At 38.3% G+C, this 17,724-nt stretch overlaps 4 protein-coding genes across 5 annotated transcripts; 3 read left to right on the top strand and 1 right to left on the bottom strand.

Moving 5' to 3' along the window:
- Positions 1 to 653: 653 nt before the first annotated feature.
- LOC111787782 (Sodium Bile acid symporter family) lies at positions 654 to 3,975 on the top strand. The gene is made up of 7 exons (XM_023667832.2): positions 654 to 1,337; positions 1,762 to 1,855; positions 1,932 to 1,965; positions 2,038 to 2,092; positions 3,002 to 3,085; positions 3,171 to 3,458; positions 3,601 to 3,975. Exons 1-7 carry the CDS (start codon positions 786 to 788, stop codon positions 3,736 to 3,738), a joined length of 1,245 nt encoding a protein of 414 aa, XP_023523600.2. The 5' UTR covers positions 654 to 785; the 3' UTR covers positions 3,739 to 3,975.
- A 996-nt stretch (positions 3,976 to 4,971) lies between these two features.
- LOC111787549 (uncharacterized) lies at positions 4,972 to 6,331 on the top strand. The gene is made up of 2 exons (XM_023667547.2): positions 4,972 to 5,960; positions 6,068 to 6,331. Exons 1-2 carry the CDS (start codon positions 4,983 to 4,985, stop codon positions 6,116 to 6,118), a joined length of 1,029 nt encoding a protein of 342 aa, XP_023523315.2. The 5' UTR covers positions 4,972 to 4,982; the 3' UTR covers positions 6,119 to 6,331.
- On the bottom strand, positions 6,133 to 8,240 carry LOC111787548 (Pentatricopeptide repeat (PPR) superfamily protein). Its single transcript, XM_023667546.2, has one exon. It carries the CDS (start codon positions 8,046 to 8,048, stop codon positions 6,669 to 6,671), a length of 1,380 nt encoding a protein of 459 aa, XP_023523314.2. The 5' UTR covers positions 8,049 to 8,240; the 3' UTR covers positions 6,133 to 6,668.
- Positions 8,241 to 9,965: 1,725 nt separating this feature from the next.
- On the top strand, positions 9,966 to 16,011 carry LOC111788869 (SH2 domain-containing protein A). Of its 2 annotated transcripts, none has more exons than XM_087121713.1 (12): positions 9,966 to 10,323; positions 10,818 to 11,015; positions 11,333 to 11,539; positions 11,648 to 11,737; positions 11,835 to 11,912; positions 12,018 to 12,182; positions 13,079 to 13,441; positions 13,580 to 13,863; positions 14,634 to 14,796; positions 14,885 to 15,234; positions 15,424 to 15,501; positions 15,722 to 16,011. In XM_087121713.1, the coding sequence occupies exons 1-12, from the start codon at positions 10,180 to 10,182 to the stop codon at positions 15,783 to 15,785; spliced, it is 2,184 nt and encodes a 727-aa protein (XP_086977839.1). In that variant the 5' UTR covers positions 9,966 to 10,179; the 3' UTR covers positions 15,786 to 16,011. The 2 variants fall into 2 exon arrangements, with proteins under 2 accessions (XP_086977839.1, XP_023525197.2); XM_023669429.2 differs by having other exon boundaries at positions 9,967 to 10,323; positions 15,605 to 15,768.
- The last annotated feature ends 1,713 nt before the right edge of the window (positions 16,012 to 17,724 follow it).

Raw genomic sequence — 17,724 nt, 5'->3', positions numbered from 1 at the left:
AAATTTGTTATATTTAAATTTATATTTGGAAATGCTAAAAAATAAAAGAATTTTTCTTCTCTTTTTTTTTTTCTTAATTAAATAATTTGATATGTAAGATGAGGGGAAAATAAAAAAATAAAAAAGAAAGAGGGAAGTTGAGGAATAAAAGAAGGTTAAATAAATTAGAGAAATTCTTTGATTTCTTCGGGAAGCGGTATCATCTGCTTCTCACGTTCCATCGTTCATACTCTTATTTTCTTTCGAACTATAATAATATTTTTTTTTATTAAATTCATCAAATTATTGATTTATTTATTTCTCTTCTGGATTTATGAACTGTTAGATGAACAGGACTCAATGGAGTTAGTATTCCTCACTTATAAACCACATATTATGGCTCTGATACCATGTTAGACGAACACGACTCTCCGGGACTCTCCAGAATGGTATGATATTGTCCACTTTGACATAAGCTCTCATGGCTTTGCTTTAGGCTTTCCCAAAAGGCCTGATACCAATAGAGTTAGTATTCCTCACTTATAAACCGATGATCATTAACAAGAAGTATGTATTAAATTTGAATGGGGAAATGAAGTATTTTCTGAATATTAAATGTCTGTTTCACGTGAGACTGGACTCCACCACCACTCAATATTATATTAACCAACTCACTATGCTTTTGGCGCCGTTCAAGGTCGACGCTAGCTCACTGCTGCTCCACCGCCGCCGGAATTACAGACCCCTCAACTTCATTGCTGCCTTCTCTTCTTCATTCCCTTTCTTCCTCACTCAGAGAGGACAGAATGCTATCTCTTCCATTAGATACTTGCGTTCTTCCTCCCCATATTCAACCACCTCAACGTTCCCTTTCCAGCTTCAGCCCGCGCACTTCACTTCTCACTTCTTCTACTTCCAACTACCGTTTTTCCTCTGCTTCTGCGCCTACGTTTCACCGCAATGCTTCGCTACAGATTTCCAACCAACGGATTTCGGTTTGGAATCGGAATCCGCTTCTGTGCTCCAAAACGAAACGGATTCATGTTGGATTGCTGGTTCCTCCTCTTCGGTGTGGATCTTCATCGGACACCAATGGCGTCCAGAGCGAGCGGAGTTTGATGCAGTGGATAGAATTGATCGGTGAAGCTTTGTCCACTGCGTTTCCTGTTTGGGTGGCGTTAGGGTGTTTACTAGGGCTGCTCAGGCCAGCTTCCTACGATTGGGTTCAACCGAGATGGACTGTTCTTGGTCTCACCGTCACAATGCTTGGTATGGGCATGACATTGACTCTCGATGATCTTCGTGGTGCTCTCGCTATGCCTAAGGAATTGATTTCTGGATTCTTGCTACAGTATTCGGTTAGTTCGTTGATTTTCTGTTATTACACTGTTGTTTGAATGAATTTGAACATTACTGATTTCGTTGATCTCGTGGAACATCTCGTGTATGAGTTATATAAACTCGAAGTTGGCAATGCCTTTTGATGTTGAATTATCTGAGCGATGAAGATTTTCTACTTTAAACTACATGAACCAAATTGCTTTCTATGACTTTGAATTATATTCACTGTGAGTTAAAGAGCGTTTCATTATCATTCGAAGAACTTTTCTGAGTTGGTAGTCATGCACTGCAGTTCCTCTCTCTCCTCTGTATTGAAGGAAACAGTTACTAAGAATAGTGAGGGCATGAGGATTATTTCAATTTCAGTTTCTTTAGTAGTTCGACGAACTTCGATCCATGAATGAAACTCTACCAGATAGATTTTCATGGTTCCTGTTGCAGGTGATGCCAATATCAGGCTATGTTGTCAGCAAGCTGTTAAATCTGCCATCTTACTATGCAGCTGGTTTAATATTGGTTGGCTGCTGTCCTGGTGGTATGCATTTGTTGGTAGTGTCAATAATCTTTCTCATTATCCCTATTTTAATAGTTTGATCCATCTTTGGTTTCAGGAACAGCAAGCAATATCGTCACCTACATTGCACGGTATTCTAATTTTCGATATGCCATCGTTTAACTTCCTGATTTGGTTTAAGAAAAATTTTGTTGCCTTTTCAGGGGAAATGTTGCTCTTTCTGTGCTGATGACAGCGATGAGCACCGTGGCAGCCGTGGTTAGCTAACCTACATAATTCTTTTGCTGTTTTCGTTTAGGCGTTTTGTTTCTAAATTCATATCGATACAAGCTGCGTTGCGTTCAAGTTCGAGTTTGAGCAAGAGCTGTCTTCATTTTTACATAGTTCTTTTATAATAGAACATATCCTAATATCTCTGTTTGTAGAAATGCAAGCAAACGAGCTCCCTTAGATACACTGCAAATTTCTTACATGAATATAATAGTTGCCACAGTGCTGATGACAGCGATGAGCACTGTGGCAGCTGTGGTTAGCTAACCTACATAATTCTTTTGCTGTTTTCGTTTAGGCGTTTTGTTTCTAAATTCATATCGATACAAGCTGCGTTGCGTTCAAGTTCGAGTTTGAGCAAGAGCTGTCTTCATTTTTACATAGTTCTTTTATAATTAGAACATATCCTAATATCTCTGTTTGTAGAAAATGCAAGCAAACGAGCTCCCTTAGATACACTGCAAATTTCTTACATGAACATAATAGAGTCCACAGTGCTGATGACAGCGATGAGCACTGTGGCAGCTGTGGTTAGCTAATCTACATAATGCTTTTGCTTCTTCGTTTGGGCGTTTTGTTTCTAAATTCATATCGATACAAGAAGCGTTGCGTTCAAGTTCGAGTTAGAGCAAGAGCTGTCTTCATTTTTATATAGTTCTTTTATAATTAGAACAGATCCCAATATCTCTGTTTGTAGAAAATGCAAGCAAACGAGCTCCCTTAGATATACTGCAGATTTCTTACATGAACATAAGAAATTTATGATCTAGCACAACTATAAATTTATGATCTAGCATCTGATCCTTTTCTAGTTTCTTCAGAGTTCAACCTTTATGGAATTTAAGCAGATAGTTTCATAGATTTTGTAGAGTAAGTTATGATTTCAATGTTTTACAGATCATGACCCCATTTCTCACTGCTAAACTTGCTGGTCAATTTGTTGCTGTGGATGCAGCTGGGTTATTAAGATCCACACTACAGGTGCCATTTCTAGCATTTGATCGAGATACCCACGTTTTCTTTTTCCATGTAATAACTACATTATTAACTTCCCTTTCCATCACAGATTGTGCTTCTTCCTGTACTAGCTGGTGCATTTTTAAACCAGTATTTCCATGGCTTGGTTCGATTCGTCTCTCCATTGATGCCCCCTATTGCTGTTGGTACAGTAGCTGTTTTATGTGGAAATGCAATTGCTCAAAGCTCTTCTGCTATTCTCACGTCTGGAATGCAAGTTCTACTGGCTGCATCTCTTCTTCACATGTCAGGATTCTTCTTCGGTTACGTGCTCGCAAGAATGCTCGGTATCGACATTTCGTCTTCTCGGACAATCTCCATTGAAGTTGGAATGCAGGTAAATCATTTCATTTACCTTTATCATATCTTAGTTTCACTCTTTGACAAGTCAGCTCTCGGAGTATTTTACCTCGCAGCAACTCATCGGTTTCGCCATTGCTGGCTGGAGCTGGTTCTAACGAGTCGATTTTATGTTACAGAACTCAGTGCTAGGTGTTGTTCTTGCTACCCAGCACTTTGGAAACCCTCTGACGGCGGTGCCCTGTGCTGTTTCCAGTGTTTGTCACTCAATCTTTGGCAGCGTTCTTGCTGGGATCTGGAGACAAAGCAAAGATTAGATGAAGGTGATGTCTTCTATATTTATGCGCCAGGATTCAATCTTTCTGATTCAGTAAAATTTAGACATTGGAAGATCTCTCCAGGGAAATTTCTTAATTTCTGCCAATTCTTTATAGGGTATTTGCTATCTTTCCATGATCCAACTCTGATCAAGTTTAAGTTTGTTATGGAATGAATAAAAACATTGCAACTTTTTTAGTCTTACATGTTTGCAATCAAAAATAGATTTTTTTTTTTAACATAAAATGCTTTGGTCTTTTATCTTTTGTTTGAATTAATTTCAGATTAAATGAACTAAAGAGAAGTCTAAAATCTCATGACTGGTATCTAATATTCTCGAAATATTAATGAAAGAATTGTATATTTTATCGTAAATGAAAGCTAATTGATATGTAGTATATTGGTGTTATACTCGATATATTACTAAAATGATACGTGTTCATGTTTTTATCGTAAAAATTGTTAATTGACGTATAAATTATAGTTTACCATATGTATTATATTTGATATTTTATTATAAGGTAAATATCTAGATATTTGCCTCTTTACCATGAGTATATTTTCATTTATTGTTAAGGATATCTCTCCATTTATCCGAACAAAAAAATTCAGGGGATTAGATTGTTTAGGTCATCAACCCAACCAATCCAAAATTTTAGATCGAACAACAAGATTTTTTCAAGCAAACTTAATCCAATCATGGACCCAACCAATCTAAAGTTTTAAGACGATCAAACGAAACTTGATCCAATTCAATCTCTATACACATTTAAAAAAAAAAAAAAAGTTAAAATACCAAACTTGTAATCCAACCACCAATTTTATCTAATCCATTATTATAATATGGCAAAATTTAGAGTATGCTTTATTGTTTATTTTTAAGAATTATGTAGGGTTTATCAATATTAAAAATAATATATATTTATAAAGTAATAAAATATATAATAAGTAAAACCGGACCCGCCATTATTTGAAAAAAGGGCGGGACACTGGGCGGGGGTTAACCTAAAAATGGAATCTTTAACCAAAACAAAATTCAAAAGGGAAAATTGAACGACGAACATTTTTCGCTGTTCCCCGCCGGATTCAATCAAAATTTCACGAATCTTCGTCTTTTTTCAGTTCGCGGCAACTCTGAATTCGAAACTTCTCAACCCTAATTCTTATACTAAAATGCGAATCCTTCCCAAACTTCCAATCCCATTCCTTTCTCGAAGCTATCAGTCGAACTTGCAGACCCAAAATGGATTCCCTCCATGCCTTACCTCCTCTCAAAAGGCTCAGAATCCTTCAAGAACTAGAACGAAAGCAGCAAGAACAGGATCAATCTCTCCATTCTTGTTCCCTCCCTGCGAAGAAGCGAAAGGAGTCTCGTGATTCATCAATCTTCATCCCTGACGCTACATTACCCCACCGAACCGCCATTTCCGCTTCTCCTTACTGCTTGCCGACGAAGAAAAGAGTCTGGGCGTTTCATCCTGATTTCGCCCCTGAATCTCTGGATCTCAATGTTGAATACAAGCCTCCTCCGGAAGAAATATCGATTTCAGAAGCAGAATCAGAGAGAGAGGAAAAAGAGAAAAAGGAAAGCTCTGATGTTGAAATTGAGCATCAAGAGATTGAAGCTATCCAAGAAGAAGAAGAAGATGAGGATGAGGATGAAGAGGACGGAATCCTCTGTGCGATTTGTCAAAGCACGGATGGAGACCCTTCTGATCCAATCGTGTTCTGCGATGGATGTGATTTGATGGTACATGCTTCGTGCTACGGCAATCCTCTGGTGAAGAATGTACCAGAAGGTGATTGGTTCTGTACCCAATGCTTAGCTTCTTCGTCTTCCAAGACGGAGAAGAAAGCTTCTGAAACACCATTTTCATGCTGTCTTTGTCCTCTCAAAGGAGGGGCAATGAAGCCAACAAACGATGGCCGATGGGCTCATATTGTTTGTGGCCTCTTTGTTCCTGAAGTGTTCTTCGAAGACCCAGATGGCAGAGAAGGGATTGATTGCTCAAAGATTCTCAAAAGGAGATGGAAATCTCAATGCTACATCTGCAAAACCTCTGAAGGTTGTGCCATTGATTGTTCAGAGGCTAAATGCAGTTTGGGTTTTCATGTTACTTGTGGGTTGAAGGAGGATCTTTGCATTGAGTATCAAGAAGGAAGGAGATCTGGTGCTATTGTAGCTGGGTTCTGCAAAAGCCATACTGATTTGTGGAAGAAGGTAAACTATTGTTCTTTCTTTCTCCCCTGAGCTAAATCTAAATTTGGGTCATTTAGTTTGCAATTTGGTTTGTGGGTTTGAATGTTGTTCATGTCTTCTGGGTGCAGCAACAACTAACAGGGAAGTTCAAGATTGTGGCCAGAGATGAAAGTAAGTAATAGCTACTGGGAAATCAGCAAAAATCAGCTTTAGCCACTAAATTTAGGATCAATGATTTCAGTTTATATTTTGATCTTTGTAGTAACAAACTAGTCTTGTAATTACTTTGCTCATGGGATACCTATCCTTACATCAGTAGTGTAATTAGAGGACAAGGAATTATTGAGTAGTTGGAGTAAAACTAATAAAATAAATGAATTTTCGGATGCTAACCTTCTTCCTCAGATGTTGAAAGGCATCGGACGTTAATGATGCAATTCCACTTCTTTTGCCTTCAGTGAAATCGAGTGTCAATATGCTTCGATCTCTCCTGATGAACCTAGTTCTTGACTAAAGCTATTGCTGACTTGTTATCAATGTAGATCTTGGTTGCTATACTACAACCAGGCAAGACTCAATCTCCTAGTTCTTGTTGGGTGTCATTGCTCTCGATCTCCGAGTTCCTACTACATGAGTGCGTTGTAAATCGATGTCGGCTTGTCTTTAAGATGCCCAGACTAAGGAGATAGATAGTTCAGTATAACATCATCCCCTGACATAGCTATCTTGTCAACTAATCAATAAATCACATAACTTGGAGGCTTCTGATGCCTTCTCCTTGCAAACAAATGCCACAACTCTTGCCCATATATCTACATTCACGACATTTCCTCTTCCTAGACTGTTTAAAACCATCCACAACAGCTCCATGTTGGATTCCTGGCACAACCTGTCAATGAGTTTGTTTATGCTCTCGGAACGAGGCACGTAGCCCTTGAAGATCATCTCGTCCAGTATCGAAGTTGCTTCCTGTAACTGCATCATTTCACACAGCCCATCAAAAAGAGTCCTGTATGATACCACATCAGGAGAGCAACCTCGTCTTGGCATATCTGCAAGCAAGTCCATAGCCTTATCCCATTTCCCCTCCTTGCATAATCTCCCCATGATTGTATTGAAACTGATCACATCTGGCTTACACCCCTTCTTCACCATCTCATCCAAAACTTTATATGCAGATTCAAGATCGTTCTCTTTACATTGCCCATTGATCATGGCATTGTAGGTGACCGTGTCGGGTTTGCACCCGTTCTCTCCCATTTCTGCTAAAATCTCAGGAACTTCTTCTTTCCTACCATGTTTGAAGAGTGCACTGATGAAAGTAGAATAAATTGCCGAGTCCAGTTTTACCTTGTTAGTCACCATCTCCTCTTTTAGCTTGAAAGCCAAATTCAAATCTCCAATCCCACAGAACCCTTTGATCAAAGTAGCATATATCGACGCATTCGGCAAAATCCCATAGACTCTCACCATATCCTCTTTCAACCTTAATGCTTCATCCAACTTAGAATTCAGAGAAAGTCCATAAATCAAAGTTCCAAAAGTGACCACATTCGGCTTCACACCTCTCTTTGGCATTTCATCAAACACCTCCCATGCATCATCCAAATCCCCACACAGACAAGCAGCATGAATCAAAATGTTAAAAGTACAAGCATCAGGGGAGCCATAGTTACCAATGCCCACAAAAACTTCCGCCATTTTCTCAAACTCCCTGCACTTCAACAACGCATCCAACAACGAATTCGCTGATTTCACCGTCCGCTTGCAACCATAGGATGGAATTTTATCAAACACTTGAAAGGCACGGTCAAGGAGGCGGGCTCGACCATAGAACGAAATGACATTACAGAAGATAATCTCGTGAGGAACAAACCGAGTCTCTTGCTTGAGCTGATGGAGGATTTCTTCCATTTCATCGAACATTTTGGCACGCCCGAGCTTGGTGATGATAAGATCATAGGAAAGTAAAGAGTAACGGAAGGGTTTGGGGGGTTTTGTAGAGCTGGGATTAGGGTTCAGGAAGAGTTGAAAAGCGAGTTTAGGATCCTTTTGGAGACGAAGAAGGCAACACAGACGAAAGGGTGAAATCAATTTGTGGGTCTTCATTTGGATGCTGTTGGCTTTCTTTGCCCAGAAATGTGCCTCGGTTTATTGTTCATCAACTGAGAACCAAGAGAAATTCATGCAACAATGGCGGAATGTGAAGAATTGAGAGAGATCAGGAAAGGCACAGAGCCATTGCAGGATCCAAACGAAACGAACGACGGTAGCGGTTTTGGCGGCTTTCTTTCAAATTCATCTCCCAATATATATATATATATCATAGACTAACACAATTTGACCATAAGAATATTCTTTAATTATAAACTGTGATCATTTCTTCAACTAACCGATGTGGGACTTTTATTATCCAATACATTTCTTCAATTAACCGATGTGAGACTTTTATTATCCAACACCTTCCCTCAAACAAAGTACACCTCCCCTTAATTGAGACTCAACTCCTCCGAGTCTTGGTCATTTTTTACTAAGCCTTTGAGGAGGGATGACTAAGTTCTTTGTTCGACATTTGAGGATTTACCCATCTATTGACACGACTAACTTTAGGGTAGGGGTCAGATACCAAGTTAGACGAACATGACTCTCCACACAATAGATATTGTCCACTTTGAGCATAAACTCTCGTGGCTTTACTTTGAGCTTCCCCAGATGGCCTCATAACAATTGAGGGAGTATTATTTGATTATAAACGCATGATCATTACTAAATTAGCCGATGTGGAACTTTCCTCGTCCAACAATTAAAAATCAAAATCTCGTCTTTCTTTGTTCTTGAGAAACAGAGATAAAAGAAAATACTATAAATTAAGAATAAAATTAAAATTTTTAATTCAAATATAATATTTTAATCAATTAAATCACGCAATGAAAAATCAAATTTTATTTTTTTAACAATTTTCAAAATTACATGGAAATTTAGAAATAACAAAACTTAATTTATAATTTTTTTTTTACTTTTTAAAATGTATAATAAATATCTAAAATAAAAAGTAATATAAAAAAATTAGATTTTTATTTTATTAATTTTCCGTATTTTTAATTTAAAATATGAAAAAGTAAAAATAATAAATGAGTATCAAACAAAATCTGTTTTTTTTTTATAAGAGAAAGAACAAACAGAAGAACCAGTTACCAAAAATAGTTTTGTTTATTTTTTATTTTAAAAAATAAAATAAAAAACAATAAATTAAACAAAATTTCTAAATACCAAATAGGTTATTTAAAAAAAAAAAAATAATAATTAAGAAAACTTTCTATTTATTTATATATATATATTACCAAAAATTAAAATTGTATAAGAAAAAAATATTTTATTTATCCGTTATCGAGTAGACTGATAAATGTTCATACTCCTACTCGAAAATATGATATTCATTTATTAGTAGTTAAAGTTCATTACGTGTCACGCTTCATATCAATCTCATTAACCCTTTATGAATTTAATTCAAATAAAAAAGTAGATCACGATCGAGCGTTCTCGTGTCATCCGATAAATAGACAAAAACACGATGATAACCTACCTAATTAAAACATTAAAATCCTATTGACAATCAAATATCGTAAAGTCGAATAGTTATTTTGCGAGACTCGTTGAGTACTTGTAAGTTTATCGAAACACTCATGTATTAGTTTAAATTCAGTATCGTTTTACTTGAGGATTCTTCATACTTGTTAATACTAAACATATTTCGCTTAAAAGTTGTCAATACGAGCATAGCTAGAAGATAAAATACTCCCGAACTTTAAAAGGTTAAAAAGATTCGATTTTTACCTCTCGGGAAGTTCGGGAGGGATTACAAGATTAATAATTTCCATAAAAGTTTTAAGATTTTGTTCAAATCGTTTTCTTCCATGCCATAAGATCAAATTCTCAATCACTAACTTCAAATCACAACCGTTCAATTGAAGCTCCATACAGTGGGAATTCAAGCACCAGATCAAAACTTTTTTCCTAGCGCCATCGGAACACTACACCAACCGTTAACAGCCGTCAGAAGGAAGCTGCGTTCCCCTTTTTCGAACCTGGGAAAGGAAGAAACCGTTCTTTGTGCGAGTGAAATTGTTGATTCGAGAGAAGAAAAGGGTCGAAGAGTGGGAGTGGATTTTTGGGTTTGATGGGTTATTTTTGGTGAAAGAACGGAGCCCTTTTGAGTTCGCGTGTTCACAGGGTAAGAATCATGGACTGCGAAGTGAATGAAAGCGAGGAGTACTCGCTGCTCAAGAATCTGAGGCTCGAAATCGATGGAGATGATGGGTGTTTTAATATCTGTTTTTGGGTTTATCTTATGAATTCTTCCACATTCCCTGTTTCAATCCTTCAGGTTTAACTTCGATTATCTTGTTTTTGTTTCTGATTTTTTTAATGTTCTTCCTTGATCTTGTATCCATTATTATCTGTTCTTCTTTGTCTATGATTTTGTGGGTGTTTTGGAACACCCCTTGTTGGTGGCTTGGCTGCTCTGTGCTTGTAGTTCATCTGATCAAATCTTTGATACCCATATGTAAATGACCTTTAGAACATCTTCGAATGTTTTTGGACTGTTTGGCATCTTTTGAAACAATACCATTAGTGTACTGTGATCTTGTAATACTAAGGGAGCCACGGACTTTTCTGCTTTAATTGAACTATTTTCCTGATTCAAATGCAGTGGTCACTAGTGATTTCATTGTAAAATCTGATTATCTATTGATATTTTCAATGAATTATGCATTTGATTGAGCATATTTTAAGATGAACTTACATTCTTAGCTTGAATTTCTAGCCTGTTGAGTACCATTTTATCGTTCTTACTTTGTTTTGGATGAGTTGCTTCAGGTACAGTTAGATTCATCAGGCATGAGTTCTTTTCTGGTTCTAAGTGAAAGGAATAGAATGAAGATTATGCCTTTGCCCGCCTTACACAAACCCGATGAACATTCCAGCGCTGGTAATTCTTCTTCCGGGAATGAAGTTCCACACGAATGTCTAGACATCGATTTTCCCATGGAAAAATGGGTTCATATTGGATGTGAGGTACATTGCTGTATTCTCAGCTCAATGACTTGACCAGTTTCGCACCCTAACGTTTTTTTTTCTTCGAACTGTGTTATCTGAATATCAAATTAAAGATCGGAAAAGATAAGTAATGGAGTGCTGTAAAGAGAGGTTAAAGTGTGGAACTTGTCGCTTGACGTTAATTTGACACGAGCTATGAGTATGCATATTGAAATTAAAGATTCATAACGACTACTTAACTACACTGCTCGTGGTTATGGTTGGTTTCATTTCTCCCCATTAGTGAACGTGCTAGCTACATTCGAGTTACTAGTTTTCTGAGTTTTCATTTTCAGGTCTCCACCGATTTTGTCAGACTGCATATTAATGGGAAAATGGTTGGAGAAAAGCCTATGTCATCTTCACTCGGTGAAGATCCGATTCCAAGGGGTTCGGGTAGGATTGTTTTGGTCAACAATGGTGAAGACGACAGCCTGCAAGGCTATGTTCATAATGCAAAAGTTTTGCATTCGGTATCATCGATCAAGGATTCTTATGTCGAGGTGCTATTGGACCGTCTTTCCTGATGTTGAATTTAAAATGAACTAACTGAATTTCTTGGCAAAACTAAGAAAGTATTTCCCTACTGATGTATGCTGCTATAATTCCAGGACCTACCCGTTAAATTATTTATCGACAACTCCTCCACCACGGAGATTGAAGAGGGCAGCGATGGCATATGGAATATAGTTGGTGGCAAGGTTAGGAAGCTTTCTGTTACCCTGCTTCTGGCTGTCGTATTGACATTTTTCGACCTGTTTTTATGAACATTATTTGTTTCTTCCTTGCAAACCACAGCCATCTTGTCGTCGAAATTTCTCATTGGAAGTTATGCTGTTAGATTCCTCTGGCCAGCCTGTTCTTAAGGAACTCGAGGTTCGTGCCAAGAGTTTTCATTTTAATATCGTCTATCTAGTGGTCAGTTCGGTTTAGTTAACCTCTTGACGCTCACTTTGGAAGTCGTTACTCATTGTTCGACAGGTTGTTGCCTCCCTCATCTATGCTGAAAGTGGGGAAGCTGTGGAGAAGTCAAGTGATGAAGAAGCTCCCCTTTTGGCAAGCTATGATGGTGTTGAATTTGCTTCCAGTGATAGACCAAGTAAACTGTTGAATGGGCGTGCATCCTTTAAGCTAAAAATATCTCAGGTAGAAATGACTTTTGAACTTCTTGAATGTCTAATTTTCATTCGTAGCAATCTTCGGGTTTTCCCTTTCGGACTTCCCCTCAAGGTTTTTAAAACGTGTCTGCTAGGGAGAAGTTTTCACACCCTTATAAAGAATTTTTCGTTCTCCTCTCCAATCAATGTGGGATCTCACAATCCCACCCCCTGTGGGGCCTAACGTCCTCGCTAGCACTCGTTCCCCTTTTTCAGTCGTGTCCACCTCCTTCGAGGCTCAGCCTCCTCGTTGACACATCGCCCGGTGTCTGGCTTTGATACCATTTGTATCAACCCAAGCCCACCGTTAGCAGATATTGTCCTTTTTGGACTTTCCCTTTCGGGCTTCCCCTCAAGGTTTTTAAAATGCATCTACTAGGGAGAGGTTTTCACACCCTTGTAAAAAATGTTTCATTCTTGTTCCCCAACCGATGTGGGATCTCACAATCCACCCTCCTTACTGGCACACCGTCTCGTGTCCACCTCGTTCGAGGCTCAGCCTCCTCACTGACACATCGCCCAGTGTTTGCCTCTGATACCATTTGTAACAGCCCAAGTCCACTGCTCGTAGATATTGTCTTTTTTGGGCTTTCCCTTTCGGGTTTCCCCTCAAGGCTTTTAAAATGCGTCTGCTAGGGAGAGGTCTTCACACCCTTATTAAAAATGTTTCGTTCTCCTCCCCAACCGATATGAGATCTCACATTTGCCTTTGAAATGTTTGAAAATTTTGCTAGTTAGGGATCATGTACGTCTGCATTTTAGATTGATTTATACATGCGTCCCTCTTGTTACCATGTACAATCATTTTTTGTATACATTACACCTGCCTTGTTCTTTTATGCTTCTGTTGTAGCCATTCTATGACTTTCTCCTTTATGGTTTCAGCTATCTTCTAAGTGTGATAACAAGCTCTTCCGCATAAGATTTTGCATACCTAAATTTGAGGGGTATCCCTTCTTCGAGGCTCTCTCTTCTCCAATTCGCTGCATCTCAAGGAGTCGAACTACTCGTACGTCAACTTTGATGTGGAAAAGATCTGCTGTTCATGGACTCGATGGATCACGGCCATCTGGTTTGGACAACGGAACCTCAGAACACGAGCATGTTTCAATAGATGAAGAAAAACCAAGTCCACTATTGAAGAGGATTAAAGTGGGACAAGATAGAGTTTTACCGAACTCTAATGACGATCGTGCTTTACGGCTACTCGATGAGGAATGCAACTCTCATTCTTTTACTGCCAATGAGGTATTTGCCATTTACTTCTTCAAATTGAACTAAACTAACATGAACTCAAATACTGAGTGATTGATCATTGTGAATGGAATTCTTATGCTTTTGATACTCTTCTGTTAGTCAAATTGTTAACAAGTGTTGTTGGCGTAGGCTGAAAATGGATTTGGCACAAATTTAAGAGAGAGACCCAAAAATAATGGATCAAGAAGAGCATCCCCATCAGACTCTGCAAGCACTCAAGCCAGACATTTGGCTCCGAATAGAACTACAACCAGTGGAAACCCGATATCGGATGTGAACATTTTCAAATATTGCCTAGCAGGTTTACCTGAGAGGTCACATCTGCTCAAGGAGATTGCAACATCCGTGTCGCAGGAAGAAGTTTCGGAATTTGCCGACCATGTTTCCCTATATTCTGGATGCTTACACCACAGGTAATCTTCAATCATCGAATCCTGGTTATCGTACTTTCTTTGGGATGTCTGCAACATATACCTGCAAGGTTTGCCAAAATATGTTCGGTATGAAAAGTTATGTGTTTCCCTGTGTTGGATCAGTACGGTAACAGCACAAGCCTACTGCTAGCAAATATTGTCTGTTTTGGCCCGTTACGTATCGTCGTTAGTCTGATGGTTTTAAAACACGTCTGTTAGGGAGAGGTTTCCACACCCTTATAAGGGATGTTTCGTTCCCCTCTCTAACCGATGTGGGATCTCAAAATCCAGCTCCCTTAGGGGCCCAGTATCCTCGCTTGCACACCATTTGGTGTCTGGCTTTGATACCATTTGTAACTGCCCAAGCCCACTGTTACAAATGGTATCAGAGCTAGACACCGGGCAGTGTGCCAGCGAGGACGCTGAGCTTCCAACGTGGATGGATTGTGAGATCCCACGTCGGTTGGAGAAGCAAACGAAGCATTTCTTATAAGGGTGTGGAAACCTCTCCCTAGCAGACGCATTTTAAAACCATGAGGGCTGATGGCGATACGTAATGGGCCAAAAATGACAATATTTACTAGCGATGGACTTGGGCTGTTACAAGTACAGTTTTGAATTGCAACAGACCTTGTAACGATATAGTTATGCATACTAACTTTGATGTCCCTCGACTCCCTTGCCATGTACATTTATCCGAGTCTGTTGCCTTACATACCATTCTAATTCTCTTCCAGTGAGGAAATATTTGACATTCTATTTCCTCTCAGGCATCAAATCCTAATGTCAAGAAAATTAATAGAAGAAGGAATACAGGCTTGGAATTCAATCTCTCAAAACAAGCATCATGTTCAGTGGGAGAGTGTTGCCTTTGAGATTGAAGAACAGTTCATGAGAATTTCTGGCTGTAGCTCTAGATCTCTCACTCAGCAGGTACTCGCCCCGTCTCTTGAAAGAATTTTCCCTTCAAATCACCTCTGAATTGAATAAACTTTCTTCGTTTAACAACGATAAATATCAGGACGTCGAGTTGCTGCGGAGAATTTCTGGTTGTCACGAGTATCTGGCTCGAGAGAACTTCGAGAGAATGTGGTGTTGGTTATATCCTGTAGCTTTTACGTTATCCAAACAATGGATCAATGCAATGTGGAGTTCTTTATCGCCCAAATGGATCGAAGGATTCATTACGAAAGAAGAAGCCGAATTATCGCTTCAAAGCTCGACGGGTCTTCAAGAGCCTGGGACGTTTATTCTTCGGTTTCCCACTTCGAGAAGCTGGCCTCATCCTGATGCTGGTAGCTTGGTTGTCACCTATGTTGGCAGTGACTATGCTCTTCATCATAGACTTCTTACACTCGATCACTTTTTCAGGTACTAAGATATATATATCACATGAATGTAATGCATATCAAAACGGTACCTTGTTCGAATGTATTTCGACTGTTCTCAGCAAGTTATCGATAACACCTGCGTGTCGTTGGACGTTTAGTGATAATATACTCTAATTAGAAGCATAATTGACCTTGTACGTGCTTAACTCGAAAGGTATTGTCCTTGTAGTTCTGCTGAAGGAAAGAAGAATATGAGAAGCCTTCAGGACATGCTTCTTGCCGAACCCGAGCTCTCTCGATTGGGAAGGTAAGTTCCGAAACCGTCAATCGACTCTCATTTCACTCGTTTTCTTCCTGTGTTTGTGGGGACTGAGTGCTTTGTTTATGTTTTATAAATCTATAACATACAGGACAATTCGAAGTCGTTGAATCGTAGAAAATGGCAGTATCCATCCTCAGCATTTGTTTGGTTTGCTTCACTACAGACATCTCCCAGTTAAGTTGCGTACATATTGCACATACCGGAGTCGTTTTGGAACGAATATTTACAAGCATGTCGGAGCGACTCGAGAACTAAGACTTAAAAGGTGAACCATTCATATACTCTTCGTTTATTTAGACATTGCTCGTCATAAACTACGAGTCATCAGTGAAACGCCCTCGAGGTAATGCTCGTATATCAGATTACCGTCTTATGTCGGGATATTTGATGCCTCGGCTGTTTTTGTTGTAGTTCTTTAACAAAACGTTGAATTAGCAAACAAGTTCTTGTGAGTTTTTGGTTGTTTTAATCACCAAAGTATGCAAGTTAAACTGATTCTGCCGATTGTGACTCAAAATCAACCGTGAGTCTACAAAAAGTGATGATTTTGTATGAGATCCCACGTCATTTTGAGAGGGGAATGAAACATTCCTTATAAGAGTGTGGAAACCTCTCCCTAGTAAACGCGTTTTAAAACTATGAGACTGACGGCGATACGTAACGGGACAAAGCGAATAATATCTACTAGTGGAGAACTTGGACTGTTACAAATGATATTAGAATCGGATACTGAGCGGTGTGTCAGTGAGGACGTTGGGCCCAAAGGGAGTGGATTATGGGATCTCATATCAGTGGGAAAAGGAACGATACATTCCTTATATGAGTGTGGATACCTCTTCCTAGTAAACGCGTTTTAAAACGCTGAAACTGACTACGATACGTAACGGGTCAAAGTAGACAATATCTAATAGCGGTGGGTTTGAGCTTGCTTTTAACTTCTTAGGTTTGCCATTAATGTGTTTGCTTTGGCCAATTCCATTTGGGTCTCTTCTTTTCCTACCAACTCATCAATGCCCGGTTTCTCCAACTTTCCTGGATTTACTTAGCCACGGGATGGGGATGAAAATGTCTTTTAACTCCATGTTCGTAAAAATTTTCATTTATTTTTACGGGGATCAAGATGGGTTAACTCCAAAGTAATTATTTAACTCCATACCTACTCTCTCTCTTCCTCATTTTTTCGCCTAATTTGAGTTAGGTATTTGACCTCACTGGTTAAATGGACATCCTGTCAATGTAATTATAAAATTGTCTAATATAATAAAAATCTTAATTTACCAAATTTTCATTACTCCCTTATCTTATATAATTTTTTTTTATCATTATTAATAATTAATAACAAAAATATAAATAATTATGAGTTAATTCGATTTCTAAAAAGGATTACTAATCCTTAACTTTTCGAGGAATCCTTCATCAGTGGTTGTGAATGACTGATTTTTCTCAATCTTTTCGACCTTAGTTCCGTAGGAGCAAGTCAGAAAGATTGAGAAATAGAACCATCTGATTTGATTCGTTCTCAATAGCCATGTGATGATCATCTTAGGGTGATCCTTTTGTCGACGGATGCTCCTATTACACTCGTAGTCTCTGAAGGATGATCAAAATGTAATTTTATGATTTTAAGATTAAAAAAAGGTTTATTTTAGGCTAAGGTGTAGTGATATTTAAGAATTTTAATATTTGGTTATTTTACGACTTTAAGTTATCTCAAAATTAATATTTATGTAATAATAATAATAATAAATTTATTTTTTTAGAAGCACGTGCGTGCACGTGTTATACAACTAGTATCAACCTAAGTAACTTTTGTAAGACTCAAGGAACATACCCAAATTTATATTTTATAAACCAATAAATTTTCTTAAAAAGAAAAAAAAAACTATTAAACATATTTTTTTAATTTAAAACTTTACTATCTCACAAAATTGAGATATACAAAGAACCTAAAAACCCGAAAAACCAAACTCGAATCATAAAGGTAGAGTTAGTTTTCTGAAACCTAATCGACTCGATTCAGAACTTAGGTCCATCGACTAAAAGTTATGTCTCAGTCCTTGACAACCTCACCTTCACCATGGCCGCTAGATGCAAAGGCGGCTCGTTGCCAACAATCTGGCAATCTATACAACTGAAGAATAGAAAGTTCGTTGTATTTCTTGAATTATCGAACTAAAAAAATAAATTTAAAATAATTTTTAAAATTAG

This window comes from Cucurbita pepo, chromosome 2 (assembly GCF_057944985.1).
Source record: "Cucurbita pepo subsp. pepo isolate OVF chromosome 2, ASM5794498v1, whole genome shotgun sequence".
NCBI lineage: Eukaryota > Viridiplantae > Streptophyta > Magnoliopsida > Cucurbitales > Cucurbitaceae > Cucurbita > Cucurbita pepo.
This window is presented reverse-complemented; position numbering and strand designations above follow the sequence as displayed.

Bases quoted from the DNA above. Each gene is read 5' to 3' on its own strand.
- LOC111787782 (XM_023667832.2), top strand. From the start codon at position 786: ATGCTATCTCTTCCATTAGATACTTGCGTTCTTCCTCCCCATATTCAA. The intron at 1,338-1,761 runs GTTAGTTCGTTG...TTCCTGTTGCAG, and splicing joins GATTCTTGCTACAGTATTCG to GTGATGCCAATATCAGGCTA. The intron at 2,093-3,001 runs GTTAGCTAACCT...AATGTTTTACAG, and splicing joins TGAGCACCGTGGCAGCCGTG to ATCATGACCCCATTTCTCAC.
- LOC111787549 (XM_023667547.2), top strand. From the start codon at position 4,983: ATGGATTCCCTCCATGCCTTACCTCCTCTCAAAAGGCTCAGAATCCTT. The intron at 5,961-6,067 runs GTAAACTATTGT...TTCTGGGTGCAG, and splicing joins ATACTGATTTGTGGAAGAAG to CAACAACTAACAGGGAAGTT.
- LOC111787548 (XM_023667546.2), bottom strand. From the start codon at position 8,048: ATGAAGACCCACAAATTGATTTCACCCTTTCGTCTGTGTTGCCTTCTT.
- LOC111788869 (XM_087121713.1), top strand. From the start codon at position 10,180: ATGGACTGCGAAGTGAATGAAAGCGAGGAGTACTCGCTGCTCAAGAAT. The intron at 11,540-11,647 runs GTGCTATTGGAC...CTATAATTCCAG, and splicing joins TCAAGGATTCTTATGTCGAG to GACCTACCCGTTAAATTATT. The intron at 13,864-14,633 runs GTAATCTTCAAT...ATTTCCTCTCAG, and splicing joins TCTGGATGCTTACACCACAG to GCATCAAATCCTAATGTCAA.